This window comes from Aotus nancymaae, unplaced genomic scaffold (assembly GCF_030222135.1).
Source record: "Aotus nancymaae isolate 86718 unplaced genomic scaffold, 86718_ANA_hifiasm-v0.15.2.pri h1tg000040l, whole genome shotgun sequence".
Classification (NCBI taxonomy): Eukaryota; Metazoa; Chordata; class Mammalia; order Primates; family Aotidae; genus Aotus; species Aotus nancymaae.
The window spans coordinates 96,037,427-96,060,630 of NW_026988454.1; the positions used below are offsets into that span (position 1 = coordinate 96,037,427).

At 35.7% G+C, this 23,204-nt stretch overlaps 1 protein-coding gene across 1 annotated transcript in view; it reads right to left on the reverse strand.

The window, feature by feature from the left end:
• The window catches only part of COL19A1 (collagen type XIX alpha 1 chain), a 357,310-nt gene that overhangs the window by 46,826 nt on the left and 287,280 nt on the right, over positions 1 to 23,204 (reverse strand). Inside the window, exons 31-41 of the mRNA XM_064360928.1 lie at positions 21,949 to 21,990; positions 16,252 to 16,356; positions 16,114 to 16,167; positions 15,721 to 15,774; positions 10,305 to 10,358; positions 8,866 to 8,919; positions 6,268 to 6,312; positions 4,187 to 4,237; positions 4,036 to 4,080; positions 3,579 to 3,605; positions 240 to 293 (exon numbers count right to left, since the gene is read on the reverse strand). Of these exons, the coding sequence (XP_064216998.1) occupies positions 240 to 293; positions 3,579 to 3,605; positions 4,036 to 4,080; positions 4,187 to 4,237; positions 6,268 to 6,312; positions 8,866 to 8,919; positions 10,305 to 10,358; positions 15,721 to 15,774; positions 16,114 to 16,167; positions 16,252 to 16,356; positions 21,949 to 21,990 (585 nt within the window). The remainder of the gene's footprint in view (positions 1 to 239; positions 294 to 3,578; positions 3,606 to 4,035; positions 4,081 to 4,186; positions 4,238 to 6,267; positions 6,313 to 8,865; positions 8,920 to 10,304; positions 10,359 to 15,720; positions 15,775 to 16,113; positions 16,168 to 16,251; positions 16,357 to 21,948; positions 21,991 to 23,204) is intronic.

A 23,204-nucleotide genomic window follows, 5' to 3' on the forward strand; every position in this document is an offset into this window, starting at 1 on the left:
TAACCCATTCTACTTTTTCTTTCTTTCCATAGTCCCAACAATAAGAAGTATTTTAAAATGTTTATTCTTTTAGTTTCCATATCCTTTTACTGGAATATAAGTCTCATGAGTATGGAAATTTTTGTCTGTTTTGTTCCTTTATATATCTCTAAACCGAAAATAGTTTTTGGCACTTTAGGTGCTCAGTAAACAAATTTCAATGTTGAATAAATGAACACATTTCTAACTTCTGTGCTTACCTTTACACCTGGAAATCCTTCTAATCCTGGCAATCCCATTGCACCAGGCTCTCCCTGTTAAATATGAACATAAAAAATGCAGGAGCAATAATCAAAAGGTTTTTAAGCATTGGTTTCCAAAGTAAAGATATTTTTTGCTTAACCTTCCCACCTCAAACATTGATGTGTAATTTAGCAAGGAAATGATATGCTCTATTTTAAAGCAATATATTATTGCATTTGGTGTTTGAAAATAGTTTGAGATAAAAGCTATTCTCCAGAGAGGTATATTTTCTGATTAATCATTTTTATTCTGATTGAGAATCTAAGCAGAATGAATCCCTCTGCTGAGTGATAATGCCAATTTCATTAAGAACCAGAATGAAAGATGGGGCTTTAATAAAGTTTACCAATTTGTGCTACCTGGTGCTGCTAGATTTTCAGAGAATAAGAATAAACTGTTTCAGAGTAGATGAAGATGGAACACTCAAAGCAGAGTTTATCATTTATAAATATTCTCTGCAGCTGGACAAGAATTGTGAATGCTTAAGAGGTTGACCCCAGGAACAACATCTCCAATAACTCTAAAAGTTATTGCTCAAGTTGATGAGTCACTGAAAGGGGGTAGGTTAGTGTTTCCTATTTTAAAAAATCTCTACATTTTCTAGTGTATGGTCCAGGCTAGCTGGAGCCTGTAGGTCCTCAAGGAACAAATTGGGAAAAGCTGTGGTGAAGGAAGTTGCTAACTTTGAACAAAAAAAAAAAGTTTTAGGGAAGGGGTGTCTGATATTTTGGCTTCCCTGGGCCACACTGGAAGAAAAAGAATTGTCTTCCAATAAAATACACTACCACTAACAGTAACTGATGATCTAAAAAAAAAAAAAAAATCACAAAAAGTCTCCTACTGTTTTAAGAAAGTTTACAGATTTGTGTTTGTCCATATTCAAAGCTGTCCTGAGCTGCATGTGGTCCACGGGCCATGGATTGAACAAGCTTGCATTCGGGCTTTAAGTTAAAAAAGAGATAAAGTAGGAAGTTGTTTGATGCCTTCTTGTTAATAAATTAATGTTCACTGCAAGTATTTTCTTAGGACACTGATGCTTTAGACATAATCACAAAGAAACAGGAGTTTTCAAATTGTATTCTCTGTACATGTATTTTTGCATACATAATTCCAATCTGCTTCAAAAATATTACCAAGGATATAACTTCATTATTATTTATAACATTGCCCTTGTTACAGAATACTTAATGAGTGAGCATACGACTTGATATGCTTTGTATGCTTCAGAAATCTTTTAAAATGCCCCCTAATTTGTAACTTGACAATTGATTAAAAAAAGAGTTCAGATTCTGTTCTGCATAAAGCTCTGTAGAAGAGGCCGTAGGTTGCTGACAAAGGAAATACACTCTTTGATTCTCTTTGCTTACATTCTCAACAGTCCTTAGGACAGAGAAGGTGCTCAATCATCAATATTTGTTTGAAAGTAGCTAATAATTAAATATTTAATTAAAGATCACTTTTTACTGAATACCAATGGAACAAAAGGGAGCACCTCAGAAGATAATAAATTCAATTAAGGGTAATATTCCTCTAGAAAGGTTTATAGAGAAGATTAGAAATAGTGGGGCAGATCTATTGTCATGGTATTTGAAGAATGTTAGAAGAGTAAATTTCCCACCTCAAAAAGACTTCTCAAGTTTTTGCTCTGTGAGCTACAATTCTATCATTCCTGGATTATTTATATGGCATGAAGTATTATTTTTCCCTACAGGGCAGCTGGTGGGAGATGATGAAAGTTGCATGATGGTGCTGACACAGAACCCAAAAGAGTAACTTCAAAGTTTTATCTAGGATGAGCCTGAATGTGTACACTAAATGTGTATTTAATTTTATGATTGCATTTTTCTGTTGCTGTGCTTCACTCACTTAATTCACATCTCTAAAATCAAGGAACACCCTTCAATCTGTTTTCATTCTTTATCTTTTGTTGCAGCTAAGAAATTTGAAGACTAATCTCTTCAAATTCTGCTCCGATAGGTCTACTTTTTTGTTGCCAGCCACTTTCCAATGCCATTAAATTATAATTTTTCCTTTATTATAATACTTAAAAAGTTCTTTCCTTAATCTACAGTTATTAATGCAAGAACTTCAAAGAAAGTTCCAAAAAAGTCAGTGAGAAGCCTAGGTGCTCTTAAATGATTCAGAGAAGCTGTTTTCTGTGTATGAATATGAGAGGGAAAGACCAGGAGGAAATTTTTATCAGCAAGATGTACGAAAGTTAAAATTAGAATGCAGCTTATGTAGCACAAATAATAAAATAAAGGAAACTCTGAATTATAATGGGGTTCAGAATATGATCCTTACTAGTTAAAATAATGCTTTCAGGGACCACAATTTGACTTTTATTATATATTGCCCAATAACAAAAACAAGCAGTTCTTTAAATGCATCTCTTTAAAATATGTTTTTAGACATAAAAACATTACTTGATACGGCTTGTCCCTTTGCTGGTTTAAAATGTATTCACTGAGTTTTAACAAACTGTACTGTAATGAAAGGGCATTACATTTTTTTCACATGGCAATGGAATGTAGTTTAAAAATTTATTTCAGCTTTAGGTATATTTGAGTTTCAAGTATATCCCCAAAGGTTAAAAGATATACAAATGAAACATGAAGCATGGAACATATGCTTGAAAAGGACATGACAGGAAAAAATGCCCAGCAATAAAGGGCATCTAATTGAATTTGGCAGAACTTCTACAGTGAGGCTCCATGGTTGAGAAAGATGCTGAGAACAATTATTGTCCTTTAGGCGGCTGGAGGACATGATCTCATTCCGTGCTGAGTGTAACCTCCTGATACATTCCTCCTAATAAGCAGGTTTATGACAAAATACATCTCCTGCAGAATAATTGCCTTAGATGTTTAAAGCAAATAAACAGTTCCTTCCTATTTTTGTTGGGGAGATGGCAGATATATTAAGGGATTTCTTTCCAGTAAGTATTTCTTTTCCACAATCTACTTAAAATTGAATCAATCATCAGAAGAGAGCTATTAGAAGAAAGTGTCCCATTTATTAGAGCCTTATATGTGCCTTCCTCCATCACAAGATGATTTTAAAAACACCCTGATGGAAAGAGACGAACCACAAGGGCAGTGAGAACATCAGAACTAATGCATCTTAGAAATAGAGAACACATTGCTGGCATTCTTTTTGTGGCCTGCTTGTCACCTCCAACATGTTAATTGATGAACACCTAAGAAGGCAGGCCATTTTGCCTGATGCTTTTCTTTCAAACTTTAACAAAGACCAATATTCTAAATGACACAAAACATGGGAACATTCATTCATACCACTGGGCCAGGATCGCCTTTTGGGCCCTGTAAGAGAAACATGGAAAGTCATTTTTCAAATAATGACCAAAGCAAAGTTACAGAATAAGAAACACTGTTGTCCAATTTGCTTGAATACACATAAAAATATTAGCAAGTTTTTCTTTAATTACAGTTTGAATTTGAAGACTAAGATGAATAAATATAACTTGATGGAAATTTCATAAAAGTGATTGCTTGGACATTGATTTAGTTCTTTGAAAAAATGACAGCACTATGAAAAGTGCTATTTTCCATTATTTTGGCTGCATACATTTTCTCAATTTTTAAAAAATTGGTTATACTTATTTCCTTCTGCTGCAAAATTTGGCTTCATTTGCAACATGCATTTTTCAGTGAGCTTAGGAGGTTTTTATTGTTTATTTTTCATTGTGATTGCTCAACTAAAGTGTGTTTGGTGATAAACAATTATACTTACAGGAGGACCGGGTGGCCCTGGGTAACTGGGAACATTCACACCTCCCTTCAAAAGAAAATGAAAAGAAAAGAAAAAGAGAACGATGAGAAGAATTTACAGCAGTCTATAACTGGAAAATGATTTTAAGTAATTACAAATATAATATAAATACCTGAATTTTATATAAACTGCTCATGCCATTTCCTTCATTGAACGGAATACCCTTAGGAAAGAAGTGAGATACAGAATTATTCCTGTAAGTTAATACTTTGCATCTTTACATTTTATCCTTTTACCAAATGAGACTATTCCTAGTCTATTTTTTTATTCTTATATTTTTTTCTGTTCTATTTTAGAAAGGGAGTTTAATACTTTAAGTAAAATAATACAATGTTTCCATTTTTAGCTTTTCCAAAACAAATGCAGGGTAAGAAATGAAAAGGGAGTGTGAGCTACACCTGGAACACACAGACCTGTTAAGTTGTGGTTTGATTAATGTTCAGGTTTGACAGATGAGACACTAACGCATTTGGAGGAAAATATTTGCTCATTAAAATTCAGTTTCTGAATTGCCAATTTGTACTAACTGTTTACAGCCTGCTGACCTGCAGGCTATCATGCTGTAGTGCTGATGAAGATGTGAATAGGGAACAATTTGGCTACTGAAAAGTAATTTTTTTCCACAGTCTCTTCATACCAAATAGAAAATTAAGGTAAATGGGGAGGTGACGTTATCCACAAACCTGTGTGGATATTTCTACAAAAATAAATTCTTTAGGACAAAGGAGAATAAGAACATCTTGAAAAAAGTTGACATGTCCTAGAGTAACCAACACTTAAAGGAAAAGTTATTCTATGGTTTAAAAAAAATCATGCATTTTAGCATTTAGAAAAAATTTGCATATGAAAATTTTAGTTGGGATCTTTTGTCTTTTTTTTTAAACATTTCTATAGAATCAATAATCAAATCTGCCTTTTCTTTTCTGCAATTTTCACATGTCAGTTGCAGAGTTGAAGTCACTGTTTTATTGTTTCTGTATGATGGTGGCCAGTGGTGTTCTGTGAATACAATTTGCATGCATCTTCAAACACTAGTGATGGAAGAAAAATGCTCCATCCATTTACTACTTTATTATTTCACTTATTCATCTGACAGTGACTGAATGTCTACTATATTTTAGTGTGCTACATCCTGGAGAGACAAAGGATATTTTCATCTGAGATTTCCAAAGGAGGTTTCCCAGAGAAGACAACATTTAATCTGTGTTTTGAAGGATGGATGGCTTTGGAGAATTCAGAGGCAAGACAAAGATATCTTAAGTGCATTATAAAATTATAGGTTTCTTTCATGAACTCACGTTATATTTGCTGTTCTGCTCACTGGGGAAGGAGTGAATTTTAGGATTTGAACCCTAAATACTTTCTGTCCTGCTTTCTTGTCAAGGGAAACGGGCAGTAACACAGATGAACAGATTTAAAATACAAGTTTAGGAGAGTGCTAATCTCTTCATTTACATGTACAAAGCATGCAACTGCATGCAGACTGATAATAATCCTCATTGTCTCTAGAAAGTCACAGTCCATTCTGCCCTTTCTCTGGTGACTTTGGCTCACCAGAGAGGTGGGGTGGAAAAGGGTGTTTGGCATGAACCTGAGCTCTGTTCGGCTGCGATTCGAGCGTGGCCCCACATGAGGGCAGACTTGCCACGGAGAGAGGCTCCTCTCCTCTCCAGTTTCCCTGACCGTGTACGCATCTGTCTCAATCACAATAATAAAAACACCGACGGCTCTTGTACTTTTTGTTCACTAGGCGCTACATAAATAGAGTTTCCTTGCACCTCAGACATCATGAATGGGAATGAACACATATAGCATAATGTCAGATTTTCTACCAACTCACATCAGCGGAAAGGAACTATGTTTTCTGGCCCTTCTCTTTTCTGTGAATGAAGCACTCTGAGGTTAAATGATTTTCCCAGGGGCCCCGAGGCAGGAAGTGGAGAGTCGGAGCACAAACCCTGGTTCCTAAATCCAAGATGGGGAGACCCTCAGTATGCAAATCTGAGCATTGCACATTGTGGCTGAGCCAAAGGGGGAACAAATCAGGTCTCTTTAAAGGTACATTGGCTATCATTTATATTTATACACAAAATTCGGAAGACATTTATCTTTGAAAACATCTAAATGTAGTCTTACCTCTGAGTTATAAAATGTCTTAAGCAAACACATGAATTTTAAGTCTAGAACACTCACAGGTGGTCCAGGTGGTCCAGGTTTCCCAGGGGGTCCCTCGCTGCCCTGCAAGGGATATATAGACCAATATCAGCGGTGGAGACATTTCTACCCCAGGTTTATGAACTATCTTCTGAAATTTATCAGAGAGCCATCTTCCAAAATCAGTATGACTTGCCATGTTGTTTCAGCCCTGTAGTTTTACTCAGCTTGGCTCTCTCATTTAGCTTGGCTTGGCTGTCTCCTCTACCCACTGCAGGAAAGGTAAATGCCTTTCCCATACCCATTCGGGTTTTCACTGTGTGAGCTCTAGAAATGAAGCTTATTTTCAGATGGAGCCAGACAACATAGGTGATCATGTCCTGGACTTCCAGTGCAGCTGAGGGAACTCTCCCCATGTGGAACTCTTCTACAAGCAGGCAGTGGGCTCTGGGATTGTGACTCTGAGTCAGCCCTCACTTTGAGCCTCATTTCTACCACCTTCATTTTTGGGACCCAGAGGGTATAGCCACATAATTTGACCAAAGTAAAAAATCATAACCTGTTGTTGTGTCTGCAGGAGGAGAAACTTCATTTTCCATTTCCTAAATTAATATCTGACTTTACACCCAAGTCAGACACATATCCCTGAACAAAAGTAACTGTGGTATAGCACTGTTTAAAGCAAATGGTCTGTACAATTTAAACAGTCTTAGTCCTACAGGAGAAGCAGACTGAAAATGGAATTTGTGAAAATGAATTCAAGTTGAAAGTTGAAAAATGTATTTCACTTTTATTTTTACAAACCATAGATGTTTATTGGTCCATAATAAGCAGAGCTATTGAAGTCCCTCTGGTGTCTCTCAGCAGTTCTTCCTATAACTCTGCTTTTCTCTTACAATAATGGCCTCATAAAATCTTTTAAGTCTGTCTATATCAGGGGAAATAGCAAGATATGGTTAATTTAAAAAGAATCCAGATAGAGTAAAATTTCTACTCACAATGTCCAAGAATTTTGAGGGATTTTAGTCCATTTCCATAAATGTAATGAAGGACTTCATTTCAATACCCTCCCATTTTTTAGTAATAAAAGAAAGTATCATAAAATCTTTTGTTTATATGTTTATCAATAAAAATAAACTGTAAAGTTTTTCTTGCAATGCTTCTGCCTGAGAATATGTGACAAAGAACAAACATATTGTATCTTTTCCCAGACTACTTTGATGGTGGCTATCTCTCTAAGACATGTCATATTCTGCTGACAACTGGCAGTGTCCGTCAAAGAATGATGTCATAGTTCTCATGAGTCAACAAATAAGGAAAAATATGTGCCTACTGACCTTTTTTTCCCCTGGCACAATTAAAAGTCGTATCTTCACTCTCATTTGTGCCCCAAAGCTCATCTCAGTGTGGAATTCCCATTAACTTCAAAGGCAAGTCTATGATTGAATAATTTCCATAGAGAACAGAAAAAAAAGCCTAGTGGGGTAGGGCAAGCTCCTTGGGATAAAATCAGAAAAGAATGTGTGGAGACTATCTAGAATAAAGGTATTGTTTTATTTAAAATGTGTTGGGATTCATTTGCTCTTTGATGTCATTATGTTCCATGTTGGTCAAGGAACTTGTGTCCTGATGAGTGGGTGGAAGCTGCTTGAGTGGCACATGTGGACTCTTGATTCTTATTTCTCTAATCTGAATAGCTAGGCTTATTTCACTTATTTTCAGGCTCTGCCTGGACTAGGGCAATAGGGCCAATTTAGATCCTAAATAGGGTAAACATGTGAAGCTGTGTGGTGCCCTCTCTGAGACTTTTCTATTGCTGTTCCTCCTTTCTGACCATGGCAACCCATCTGTTCAGTAACTGATCTCCCAGGAAATAAGCTACCCTGGCTCTTCAGTGAATTTTCCCCATGACTGTCTAGGAACAGAACTTCTAGACTGTCTTGGCAAGCTCTTTAGTTACTGGAATCTTGGTCCTGAGAGCCAGCCTGCTGTCTGGAGCTTTTGCTGGGGCCTTTGGGCAGTGATTAGGTCATGAGGCTGGAGCCTTCATGAAAAGGATTAGTGCCCTTATAAAGGAGGCCCAAGGGAGCTTGGTCACCCTTCTACTATGTGAGGACACAGCTAGTAGGTGCCATCTATGAACAAGAAAGCAGACTCTGTCAGACACTGATTCTGCCAGCACCTTAATCTTGGACTTCCCCCACTCCAGAACTGTGAGAAATATGCATAAATATTTGTTGTTTATAGGCCACTCCAACTATGGTATTTTGTCATAGAAAACTGATAGCTCCTGTGGGTGTAGCTCCCTGGTACACACTGCATTACTTGCATCCTTTCAGGAGGCTCCCCCAGCCCCATCCTGCTACATAGATGGTTGCCCAGGATCCTGAATCCAGCCTGAACTTTAGTTATGTGGCACCAATGTTCTATTTATCCTTTCTCCTAGGAAAATATCTCCTGTGTTTAGAACAACCTTTGGACCTATGTTCTTCCAAGTTCACTACAAAAATAGCTATTCCCTGCCATCATTTCTGCTTTCAGGCTTTGCTTGATTTTATGGCTCTCTCTTTGAAGAGTCTCATCCTGTTTCCACCCCAAGCCCCAGTTTGGATGGTAAGTGAGGCTTTTCCTTTGTACCTTTTCACCTTTTGCTCCTGTGGGACCAGGATGTCCAGTTCTTCCCAATAAGCCCTGTAAAACACAAAACTAAGTTTGTTACAGAAACAACAATTAAATGGCCAAAGGGTATTGGAAGTTGGTTACTAAAACTTACACATTTTGAAGGTCATTTGATCCTAATTAAATAAGCCCTGAAAGCTTATATTTCTTCTGGCTGATACAGCAGCTGTATCCTGCTGATAAGCCTTTGGAAGGGTAAAATTTGTATTTGTGGTTGCTTTTTCACCTTGGTCAACCACATTTAATGACCTTAATTGGAACCTTTGATACATTTAAGAATCTAGTCTTGCTGTTTAAATGGCAATTTACATAACATTATGCCTTCCTAAATGAGCTATAGTTTCGGTAGGGATCACCATTTTAAATGCTTCAAGACAGCAGAATTAACAGTGTGCATATTGAGTTATGTGATCTGCATTTTACCACTGAAAAATAAAATTTAATTTTAATCCTTGGGGAACAGAGTTAGCTATAATTTTCATGGTTTCTTTCACAACTCTTTTTCATCGCTTTTAATTTTAGGGTACAATTTAAAGCCAGGTTTGTTCTATATAACTGTGGTGAAAGCATACATGACACAGCTTTAATTATAGCAAATCCGTATTTCAAAACATTAAAAAATGTAATTTCATTTTTATTGGTGTAGTAAAGACTCTATCAGCATAGGAACTCTAAGAAAGGATGAGGTAGAGAAATTGAAGCATGTGTTGGGTTGCCAGAGTTAGCAAATAAAAACACAATATTTGGGATGAGCTTATACTAAACAATTATTTGTTTATCAGAAATTCAAATTTAACTGCATGCACTGTATTTTATCTGGCAACTCTAGAATTAAACTCTGTTTGAATGAGAGATTGGGTTTGGCAAAAGGAAAAGAGATTCTGTTCTAGGAAAACAAGACAGTGAAAGACACAAAGGCCTTGATGGTGTGTTTGAGGGGCAGTAAAAGTCTTGACTAAAACGGAAGTATTTTAATTTATACACAGGAATAAAAATAAATTAAATCTGATAATCCTTAGCACACTTTTTTTTCCTTTAGAAAATAAATTCTCAGTTTGTGGTGCCATTTGACTATCTCTTCTAAAGATTAGTGCCAAAAAATTATAAATAACAAATAGAATTCTCTTTTATATGCAATTTCTATTTCAAACAGACTAGCTTAATAACAGACTGCTTTCTGGTCTGGTGGAATTTTGTTGCAAGTACCCAGGATACTGAGCAGCCTTAAGTAATACTAAACGAAAATCTGAGAGCTTGGATGAGGGTACTTGTCTAGGCAATAGCTGGACAATCTACATAGAGGCACAGAAAACAAAAGGCAAAGAGGAAAATTAATTCACCTTGCATTGTCTCAGCAGATATGACCTGTGAGTAGAATTGTTTTAACAAATACTTACAGGAGGTCCAGTCAGGCCTGGAGCACCTGGAATGCCTGGAATTCCTTGAAGACCCTGGAAAAGATAGTTCCTACCATAAAATCTATTATTGGGAAGAAGGCATTTTAGTTAATCAAATACTTTGACCACTGAACAGTAAACACATATTTAGCTAATGGAGAAACATAATGCATGTCATATACAAATCAAATACCCTTTTTTTCCTAATTTTTAAATTTCAAAAATATTAATTTTTCTTTAGGGGTGCAAGTGATTTTTGGTCATGTGGATAATTTGTATAATGGTGAAGTCCTCAATTTTGGTGCACCCATCACCCAAGTAGTGTACACTGTACCCGACAGGTAGTTTTTCATCCTTCACCCCTCGTCTATACTCCCTGCTTTGGGGGCTCCAACGTCCATTATATCACTCTGTATGCCTTTGTGTACTCATAGCTTAGCCTCCACTTATAAGTAAGAATATGTGCAAATACTCAGCTTTAAGGAGTAAGAAGAATGAGCTAAAATGCCACGACATGGAATCTGTAGCAAACATAATTGAATCTGGTGATTCATAGAGAATTTCTGATTTTACAGAGCCATTCCGTCAGCAGTAGTATCTAAGAATCTCGTACTGGTAAAACATGGAAATACGAATTTTAGATTGGCAGAATGCCATCGAAGAAATATATGATTACACTGAAGCTTCATTCAGCTAGGGAAAAAATGGAATATGTTTTATGAATAATATTTATTTTAGCTCATCAGTTTATTATAAGAAGAAATTTGGCTCATTGGTGAATTTAAATTTGGAACCCTTTAATGGCTTAAGCATAATAATGAATAGATTTCTCCTCCCTCCTCTCCTTAGATTTGTAGAATAGCACTAATTATACTGGATAGGATTTAAGATGCTGATACATTTATATACCAAGGAAGAACTGGCAAGATTAGCTCACTTAGGTAATTAGTTTTGTTACTATGATACATTTGCCAACAACAGAATATTGTTAAATAAGTTACATACAATTTATAATATGAACATTCTGGTTTCTCTTCAGATCGCATAAATCTTTCGCCTTTTTCAAGAAATATTTTGCAGTTATTAAAATTATGTTTTAGAAAAGTTAGATAACATGCAAAAATAAAAGTCACAAATCTTGTAAGATTTGTAGCACAGGGTCTAAATTTTTAAACAATTGTAAATGTACTTCCTAAAAGACGGGAATGATACATACAGACTTTTATTATTTTATCACAACAAATAGATAAAAGTTTTATCAGAAACTTCTAAATTTCAAAAATATAAATTTTTTAGTGCCAAAAAATTATAAATAAAAAATAGAATCCTCTTTTATATGCAATTTCTATTTCAAATAGACTAGCTTAATCACAGACTGCTTTCTGGTCTGGTGGAATTTCATAGATAACATGATATACTTTATTTCATAGGTAACATGATATACGCACTAAATACTATGTAACACTGTCAGTGGTGCCTGAAGCCGTACCCTCTAATAAACACATAAATATTTCTGTGGCAAAACATGATACTCTAACAGAGTGGAATAGACAAGCTCCATGAGAGTTAGGCCAGATTGGGCTGCCAAAAAAATTTGCTTGGGAAACAAAGCCAAATTTAGGAAACATTTCCAGGGTTTTCTGAGGCTTTCATTTTGGAATTTATAGATGAGGTGTTGTTGATATGATCTGGCTCTGTGTCGCTACCCAAATCTCATCTCAAACTGTAATCCCCACATGTAGAGGGAGGGAGGTGATTGGATTATGGGGGCAGTTTTCCCCATCTTGTTCTCATGATAGTGAGTAAGTTCTCAGAAGATCTGATGGTTTTATAAGTGTTTGGAAGTTCCTCCTTTGCTCTCTGTCCTGCTGCCTTGTGAAGGTGCTTGCCTCCTCTTCACCTTCTGCCATGATTGTAAGTTTTCTGAGGCCTTCCCAGACATGTGGAACTGTGAGTCAATTAAAGCTCTTTCTTTATAAACTACCCAGTCTCAGGAAAGTTCTTCATAGCAGTGTGAAAATAGACTAATACAGTTGTGGACCATGACGTTATTACCAGAAGTCATTCCTGGGTAGTGGGAATAGGGAGAAATTTTATCTTTTAATGCTTTTGTGTATTTTTCCAATTTTATATAGTGAACTGAGATCACTTCTATAATGAAAAAAATATTTTAAAGTACCCCTTTGTTATTTCAGATAACCCTGCGATATACATCAAGTTCTAGAATTAATGATTCCGCTCTTTCAGAATTTAGTCTCCTTTACTGAGTATTCCTTTTATATTGCCATACCATTCTTTGTCATAATACAATTCCTTTACCTTTTACTATTATGATATATAAATTTTCAAATATTTTGTAAATATTAGATGACATGACCATGGAAATGTTACTGCATATTGATTATGAGCATTCTATAGGACTGTGAGCTGGATCAAGATTCTTTGAATCAGTGGGATCAAGGACTAAGTTCTTCCAGGTTTGTCTATTCAAAGCCAAATGGCATCATTTGTTACTTCAGGTTTATTCATGTGACATGATGTGAAGAAATCCTTAAAAATTTTACTCGAACATGTTAGAATTCCTCATGTCATAAGTCTTGGGCAAAATCTTGTGTGTGTTTGTGTTAAAGAATGTTGATATACTTTTTCTCCAAAATTATTTTATCAATCTCATTGGCAGTACTGTGTATGTCTCTGTGTGTGTGTGTGTGTGTGTGTGTGTGTGTGTGTGTGTACATGGACATGTGTGCATGTGCAGGCTGTACATATCGGTATGTGGTACTCATTCTTTTTATTCCCCTAAAATTAACTTGTATACAGGTTTATAAATTCAAAGTAAAAAACATTTCCATTGATAATGGCACTTCTAAATGACTGGAGATTATAACTGTTATACCAGAAATTTTTTATTTCAAAATACCCATATTTCCTTAAAATTCTTTCTATATGTACATGCATATATATATATATATATATATATATATATATATATTCCTTTTTTTGCTACTTTTAGTCTCAACACTGAATCAGTCCAGAGATGCTGAGTGAGTTTTTAGGTAGTCTAATTTATAAGCTTGGGATTCATTAACCTTTGATGACCACATTAAACTTTAAAATAAACCTCAGTCCATAAATAAAAAATCATTCTCAGCAGTCTTTCTCTGAAAAAGCTGAAATTCTGTAGTAAAAGTAAAAGTTACTATGGATGCATAAAGGGCAATAAGATAATTTTAGAAGACAAGATGGTCATTAAAGAAGACAAATACATATTAAAGAGTAGGCCAGTTAATTTAACATATAGTGCCAAACTAAAACAGAAATTAAAATTTATTGCAGAGATATTCGGAGATCACTGGAGCTATGTTCTTACCCTTCTCTGATATTTTGATTTTGCAAGTCCTAGCTCAGTTTCTACCAATAATATTTTCTGTTGCTATAATATCTGGCTGATGATACTTTTCATGTCTAATTTATCAATTATTATCCTAAAATATTGTAGAAAGACTTGCATTTCAAACAAGAAATCTATCAAAGGTTAGCATGTGTTCTATTAGCATCTTCCAAGTTGCTACCTTGAGCTGTGCAACAACGTCTGTGAAAAATGTGGAAGAAAATGTTGCTTTTCTAAGAGTAATAAACAAGCAGACAACTCCTCCCTCTCATTTCCCAAACAGCTTAAAGATATAATAATTAGAAGGCTTAAAGAGATGGGTTATCTCTCTGTATCTTTTCCACTAAAAGTAGAATAGACATTTGAGATTTCATGAGATTAGATCTTATGTTCATATTGTATGTTGAAATGGGATAGTTTATTGGTCAGTTAGAAAATCACATGTTTTTGGTCAAAGCTTTATTCACTTTGACAACTCAACAAATTGTAATTTCAAATAATATCTGAGACCAAATAGAAGACAAGATTATATTCATTATTTCCCATCTGTTAGAGAGAAAAGCTGCACTACCTTATTCCCTCTACAAGGCCTAAATGAGTCAATAGGTTACTTCAGATTTATTCATATTATTCACGTGATATGAAGAAACAATGGAAAAGAATCTTCTGAACTAGCTGGAACTCCCCATGTAACAAGTATTGCACAAAATTTTGTGAACTGTGTTAAAGAATTTATGAGGGGTACCAAAGAAAAAGCCCATTAAAGTGTGGAGGAATATTAACAATGGATTTCAGTTCACCAAAAGAGCAAAGTACCCTGCAGAATCAATGAAAATTAACTTCTAGTAAATTTAACTTAGAGTCACTTATAAAAAACCTGAATTCCAATTATTTCCTGATCTTTTTGTTACTACCGTCTCAATTGCCTTTAAAGCCTACTTTTGAGTGGAGGCAATTAAAAGCTGTTGGACTATTAAAATCAGTTATTATGCTTGTACTTTAGTAAAAACTTTCTGTGGAACATGAGGAAGGAAAAGCACAAGAACTTATTTTGAAGATTATGTTTTATTTATGGATGAAAATAAATATTGTATGTATTGGTATTCAATTTTTAACTTTGGAAAAAATCAAACCTCAAAGTTTTCTAGAATACAAGCAATATTAATTAGAAACAATAATACATGATGAAAACTGGCAATGTAAAATGTAACTCCACCTAGAAAAATAGATTTTCTTTATACAGTTATGATTTTCCACAATAACATCAAGGTTAATATATGCCAGATGGCTTACTTACTTTCATTAAGAATTATTAGTTTCAAACTGTTTAAACTAACAGCAATTCATCATTCTAATTGGTTTTTCTAAGAGTTAATGTGAATTATGTAGGAAAAAAATGATGTCCTGAGCATCACCATGACTTAGAGTCAAAAAATTATACTATTATCTCAAAAGCACATTGGACTTGGAACCTTAATCCAGAGGGTGAGCAGCTGATGTAAACTACAACAATAAGATTCTTCTGATAGTTTTTTTCTCCCAAGAATTTGAAAGCTGAGCAAAGACACAGACAATCCAAGGTCGCTGAAGTCGAATCATAGTTTAGGGGTACCCAGGGAAGCTCTGTTGGGTTCTTGAGCTGCCCTTACTTCTAGGCTGGTTGTCCAACTATTCTTTTAAATCTCTTAGCCACCCTGGGAGTCTTTAGAGTAAATTTTCCTTTCCCCCTTTCCCTTACTTTTGTTTTGAGAGAACTGGAATTGCTATCTGCTAAATGAAAACAGAAAAATTCTAACTGACGTATTAACTTCGTGCCTTAATTTCTTTGTCTCAAAAACTGGACCATTGGTAATAAACATAAACATGTTATTTAAAATGTGTCAACATTTTAAAAGCTCTAAGTGGTCTCTGTTTTTATTGGTTCTAGCATTAGATCTGAGCTGCACAAAAATTAACATTTTACTCTGTTGAGCTATGTAAAGAGAATTGATATTAGTACTATATAATCAGGAAAGAATCTGTTACCTCATCGCCTTTCTCCCCAGGTATCCCAGGGTAGCCCCGCTCTCCTTTGCTTCCCTAAAAAGACAATACATTCAGCTAGCACATGCAATCATTTTCTCTTATCTTTTGGAAACGAAAAAAAATCTTTTATAAGAACACTTGGGGCATGTAATTTGGACAGGGTCAGGGAACAAATAAATGGCAACATTTGCAAGTGGCTTTTACCTCACTTTCTCTCTCTCTCTCTCTCTCTCTCTCTTTCTCTCTCTCTCTCTCCATATATATATAGGTACATATATATATATACACACACACATATATGCATTTTAAAAGTTGTATATTTTTAAATGGGGTTCCTTTTATCACACTGAATTGAGGGTCCCACAGGGGAAAATGGAAGAGAGAATTCCTTACCTTTGGTCCCTCTCTGCCTGGGATTCCTGGAGGACCCCGTGGCCCTATATCACCCTACAGGACAGAGGAAGAACAGAACTGAGTGGATGCATTACATGTAACTTACAGGGTTCCTAAACACTCAGCCAGGTTTCTCACCTTCCGGGTCACGAAATCATACTTTCCAGGCTCACCAGTGCCTCCTCTTTCTCCTTTGATGCTTTTCAGCCCTGGGACACTGGCTTGGCAGTTGCCACAGAAATTCTAATGAGTATAAAGATAAGGTTACTGAGAGAGTCATAAAAGCCATCTATAAAAGTGAGGTTTTGTGTGATGTGAAGTTTTTTTGGAACCTTTGTCAGAGATGAGTGATATAGCAATTGCTAGGTCACTCTGCTTTCAGAAACTTGATTTATCCCATTTAAAAACATTAATTTTTGTAAGGTAAAAATGCTTTACAAAGCTCATCAGTGATATCTGTTTATGATATTGATGAGCTTTCTATTTTAAAAACATGTCTTCAACGATACTTAAATAGAAAATTCCAAATAAATAAGGAAAAGACACATAAGTCAAGAACAAAAACTGAGGTTCAATTGTTTAGCAGAATGTTTTAAAAGGGAGTGGTAATAAAGTTTAGAAAACCTAGCAAGATTTTGGAATTCATACAACCTATAGCATAAATCATTTTAAAAACAACAAAAAAATTGTGAAGAAAGGATTTGTCCTTTTGGGAGCAAAATTAGTTCTCCAACTACATACATTTTGTCAGTGGAGGCACTTGAGAGAAATAATTACTTGACTTAGACTTGACTCCGAGGTCAAATCCAAGTGACAATAGGAAATCTAAGTGGAATTACCTTTCTATTACCTTCTCTGTAACCTTTAGCTAATCTGGGAAGGCTTGACTTCAAGTGTCTGAGCTCATAAGATAAACATAACTCCCATCACACAGCTAAAGAAAGAGTGTGTGAAAAGCTCTATATAGGCGTATTTTAAATAAATTGTTGGAATAAGAATATGACCAAGAAAGGAAGAGAATAAGGGCCACTGAGTGGGGGAGATAGTTAACAGCTGACAGAAGGTAGCACAACCTAAGTTTCTATTCTTCTATCCTTTTCTTTAAAGGGAAGAATCTTTAAACATGAAAAGGAAGTGAAGCTTGCCATTGATAAGAAGCTGGCAAGAATGCCTATGGCCATTCAAGTTCAATATTTTTGACCTAATAAATAGCAGTTTAAATCTGATTTTCAAATTGGAACACTAATTCTGCATGATACTGAAAAGCTTACGAGGTGTGACAGTTAATATTGAGTGTCAACTCGACTGGATTGAAGGATGCAAAGTATTGTTCCTGAGTGTATCTGTGAGGGTGTTGCCAAAGGAGATTAACGTTTGAGTTGATGGACTGGGAGAGGCAGACCTACTCTCAATCTGGGTGGATGCAATCTAATCAGGTGCCAGTGAGGCTAGAATAAAGCAGGCAGAAGAAGGTGGAAGGGGCTGACCTGCTGAGTTTCTGGCTTTCATCTTTCTCCTGCGCTGGATGCTTCCTGCCCTAAAACATAAGACTCTAAGTTCTTCAGTTTTGGACCCTTGGACTTACACTAGTGGTTTGCCAGGGGCTCTCAGGCCTTTGGCCACAGACTGAAGACTGCACTGTCAGCTTCCCTACTTTTGAGGTTTTGGGACTTGGACTGATACACTACTGGCTTCCTTGCTCTTCAACTTGCAGACAGCCTATCCTGTGACTTTATATTGTAATCGCGTAAGTCAATTCTTCTTAAAAAACCCCCTTTCAGCATTGTACTGGTACCAAAACAGAGATAAGATATACACCAATGGAATAGAACAGAGGCCTTGGAGGCAACGCCACACATCTACAACCATCTGATCTTTCACAAACTTGACAAAAACAAGCAATGGGGAAATGATTCCCTGTTTAATAAATGGTGTTGGGAAAACTGGCTAGCCATGTGCTGAAAACAGAAATTGAACCCCTTCCTGACACCTTACACTAAAATTAACTCCAGATGGATTAAAGACTTAAACATAAGACCTAACACCATAAAAATCCTAGAAGAAAACCTAGGCAAAACCATTCGGGACATAGGCATAGGTGAGGACTTCATGATTAAAACACCAAAAGCAGTGGCAACAAAAGCCAAAATAGACAAATGAGATCTAATTAAACTCCAGAACTTCTGTACAGCAAAAGAAACAATCATTAGAGTGAACCAGCAAGCAACAGAATGGGAAAAAGTTTTTGTAATCTACCCATCTGACAAAGGGCTAATATCCAGAAGCTGCAAAGAACTAAAACAGATTTACAAGAAAAAAAACAAACAAGCCCATTCAAAAGTAGACGAAGGACATGAACAGAAACTTTTCAAAAGAAGATATATATGAGGCCAACAAACATATGAAAAAATGCTCATCATCACTGGTCATTAGAGAAATGCAAATCAAAACCACATTGAGATATCATCTCACGCCAGTTAGAATGGCAGTCATTAAAAAACCTGGAAACAACAGATGCTGGAGAGGATGTGGAGAAATAGAAATGCTTTTACACTGTTGCTGGGAGTGTAAACTAGTTCAACCATTGTGGAAGACAATGTGGCAATTCCTCAAGTACCTAGAAATAGAAATTCCATTTGACCCAGCAATCTCATTACTGGGTATATATCCAAAGGATTATAAATTGTTCTATTATAAAGACACATGCACACCTATGTTCATTGTGGCACTGTTTACAATAGCAAAGATCTTGGAACCAACCCAAATGCCCATCGATGATAGACTGGATAAGGAAAATGTGGCATATATACACCATGGAATACTATGTAGACATAAAAAATGATGGGTTCATGACTTTTGTAGGGACATGGATGAATCTGGAAACCATCATTCTCAGCAAACTGACACAAGAATAGAAAATCAAACATCACATGTTCTCATTCATAGGCAGGTGTTGAACAGTGAGAACACATGGACACAGGGAGGGGAGCATCACACACTGGGGTCTGTTGGGGGGGACTAGAGGAGGGACAGCAGGGGGTAGGGAGGTTGGGGAGGGATAACATGGGGAGAAATGCCAGATATAGGTGACGGGGGGATGGAGGCAGCAAACCACATTGCCATGTATGTACCTATGCAACAATCCTGCATGATCTGCACATGTACCCCAGAACCTAAAGTACAATAAAAAAATATAAACAAACAAACAATAAAATAAAATAAACTCCCTTTCATATATACATCTATCCTATTAGTTTTGTCCCTCTAGAGAACCCTGACAAATACACGAGGCAAATCATTTCAAAAATGCTTGCTTAAACAGCTCTCTTCATGGTGGTCTTTCTTAGAGTCTGAATATATAAAAAGAAGCTAGAGTTAAGTGCAATGTTTCCCAGACTAATTTTACCACCTGGTTTATTTGACAGAGATAATGTGTTGGTAGGGGAGTTAAATATATATATTTATAGAACTATTACTGGTAATATCTGAAAAACTATGAAGATAAAGGGACACTTGAGAACTTAAGAGAAACGAAAGGATTTCCATATTTCAAAAACTATTAAAAAGATAATTATCTGCAGATACAAACATGGCATTTCAATATGGTGTAAAACTTTGGTATATCAATATGGAGCAACATTTCAGAACAGATTATCCAATTGACTGTCTTAGTAAAACATTGAAAAATGATAATCATTATTACCAATATAATTTTTAAGAGTCATTTGAAAATGACTTCATTTTCTTTGGGTTACCAGAATGGTAAATTTTTTTTAAAAACTGAGTTTTACTAATATTCTTGGAAAAACGTCTTAAGATTTTCTCATGAAAAGAATAAAGATGCATCAATTATTAGCCAATACACAATGTCATTCAAAGAGGGATTGATACACTGATTAATCTAGAAGATGGCCTTTGAAGGGGCCTATAATTATGCCAGTTCTTTTTAATACTTTAATCAAAGAAATTATTGAAAACAGAAAGCAGGATGATCAAATTGGCTAAAGAATCAAAGCAGAGAGAGACAGAGTTAACGTACTGGGTAACAGCATCAGGATTTAACATTATGTTATTACAATGGCCGGGCATATCCAACCTACAATCTAAATTCCTGTATTTGGATTTTGTTTGGGGAACTATGTGCCTCCCTTTTCTTCTATTATATACAGTTTGTGGAGACTATCAGTCAAGATATCCTGTTCTCTATGGACTCAGAACCTGGGTGAAATGATGCAGGGACTGGAGCAATGGCAGAGCACATTCATTAGAGGGGTGATGCCCGGGTGAGACTGTCAGTTAGTTCCACTTCTGAGAGCCCAGGAACACTGGTTCCGCTTCCTATCAGAACCTATTCATCCTATTCGTGGTCCTTTTATCTGTTCTGTGAGATCCCATATTCTACCAGTATATTCATTTCTATTAAAGTATACAAGTCTCTCATCCTTAAAGAATGCTAAGTATTCTGAAATGACAGAACTGCTGCAATCCTATTTCCAATACCACTGTCTTGTAAAGAATCTAGGACTTAATATCTGAGGACCTATGTTTCTGTGTTAATGTTACATTTACTTGCTCTGTGACTCTGAAAAAGTTGCTTAACTGCTGAGAACTTCAGGTCTCTCATCTATATTATAGAGTAGGAATGCTGCAACAGCCTGAACTCATAAGATTATTATGGAAATTAAATGAGATGATGTAAGTAAAGTGGCATATTGACTGAGATGTAATTTTAACTCAATAAATACAAGATTTTCCTAAAATCCCCACAAATATTCTTCTCTGGTTTATAAAAACTGCTGGCTTTTGGAGGTCTTAGAAATTCCTTTAATATATTTTTATATTTATATTCATATTTACACTTAGTTTATATATCTATTCCCAAAACTCCAATTACCTTACAAATGTATATGCTAGAATTCAAGTCTTTTGAATTAAATTAAACAAATATTTTTGCCTGCTTACTATTGTGCAAATAATCGTGCAAATCACTGAGCTAAATGCTAGAAATACAAACTAAATCATATATATCTAACTACAGTCTGTGTGTGTGTACACATACACAATGTCCATTCATACAAAGACAGATATGACACATGGTGTTTCAGTATAAAGTCATGGGCCTGATTTTCATGTGGGCTCACTCAATCTTACTTAGCATACCAGGCAGAAACATGCAAATACCTACCCTTACATATATACCATTATCGTTCCCCCCATCTGTTTTACTGATAAAATACAGGGAAGTGTTAGAGGAAAAAAAACAAAAAGGTAGCAAGATTAATTCCCTGAGATGATAATAGGTAGAGATGATTTTTATTGAACAGAGTAACAGGTGTTAGGGCAGTTGTTGACTGGAATTTTGTAAAATCCCGTGACATCAAAATTCAGCCTTGTAAGTGGCTGTTTATAGAGCAGTACTGATTTTCATCTTGGGACTGAGCATGACAGATACAGTGAGAAGGTTTAGGTTTCACCAGCCAGGGTGGATCAACACCCATTAAGAGAAAGATATTCCTCCAGAGGAGAGAATAATCTACTCCAGGGTGCTAATGATACAATTCCTTCCCTGTAGCCAATTCATAACTATCCTACCCCCTGCCCTCCACCCCTACCCCACCGAAAGTGAGAGGCTGGTAAAGAAGAGAGTGAAGGGATTAGGATAAATGGCACAAGATATATAAAGTCACATGTTTATTTTCCTATCTTAAAGATGTCCTGCCATTTAAGAATTGAATTGTAGTTCCAGCTAAGCAATTGACTCAATTTCTGCTAAATATTTTCTTTCTGATTTTTCCTGGAAATTAACACGTAATTTCTTACACAGCAACAGAGTACCTTGAGCAAAGCACCGATGTCTCCCAGGAGAGGAAGTGCAATCTGTGGTTAAGAAGATAATACCAAATATATGTATTTATATATGAATAAAATACAATATAAACATACAGTACAATGTAGATATTTTTCCTTAAAATGCCATGTGGCTCCTAGTGTCTCACTTCAGAATCGTTGGCTTAACATTATGTTCCATATCAAGAAATGTACACATGGCACTGACAGAATTCAGAACAATTTTTGAAAAATATTCACTATTCTTCTCTCATGAATGTGCAAACACACATATCATAGTTTTGATTGTGCATCTGTATTTTATATTTTCATGGCAACCTTTATGCCATCCCTAGTATATTATTGGTTTTAAATAATACATAAAGATAAATTATTTATTAAAAGGAAATCACTCCTCTGGAAAATACATTATCAGGCTGTTGAGAAATAAGACAAGTACCACATAAGTTTGTCTTAAAGTTATTTCTCATGAAAGTTCAAAAGAATCTACAGTTGGCTTAAGTGATAGGTAAGACAAACACTGAAGGAACTTGGGTCACATTTTGGCCACATGTCTTAAGATGTTCTTTCAGAGAGACACTGTGTAAACCCAAGTAACACTCTGCAAGATTCCCAGAAAAAATGCACTAGTGATTCACTCAACAGTGGCGTTAAAGAAATGCCAAAATATGCTTCTGCGCATAGCTTATAAAGGCACATAAGGCCCAAACACTGTGGGAGGCAGAAAGTATTTGTGAAGCTTAGAACTGAGAAGCCAGATTTGGATTTTATTATACAAGATTCTTAATACAATGTCATGTACCATATGGCCTCTCAAATTATAACTGCCGAGTCTGAAGCTTTTTAAAGGGATTTCACTATTGCTCAAAACAAGGTTTAACCTAAAATAAAACTTTGGAACACACATTTAGTGCCTAAACTCATTTTTTAAGAGCCTACTCAAGCCAATTTTCATAATTTCATCATTACAACATTTTAAAGCTACAGAATCAATGGTCCTGTACCATATTGTAGGTAACTTACCTGCAAAATTTCATTTAGAAAAATGAAATTCATTTAGCCACTAGCATTAGAAAGCATAGAAATTATGGTGATATATTTTATCTCATTTTTCAATGGGATTACATTATATGCCAAGGCTCAGCCTGGGGCAAAATTGTACAGTTGAATTATACCCTTAGGAAATAATTTATTCATCGCACACACAGAAACGATGACCCAGCCTGAATTTTTTTTCCTTCGAC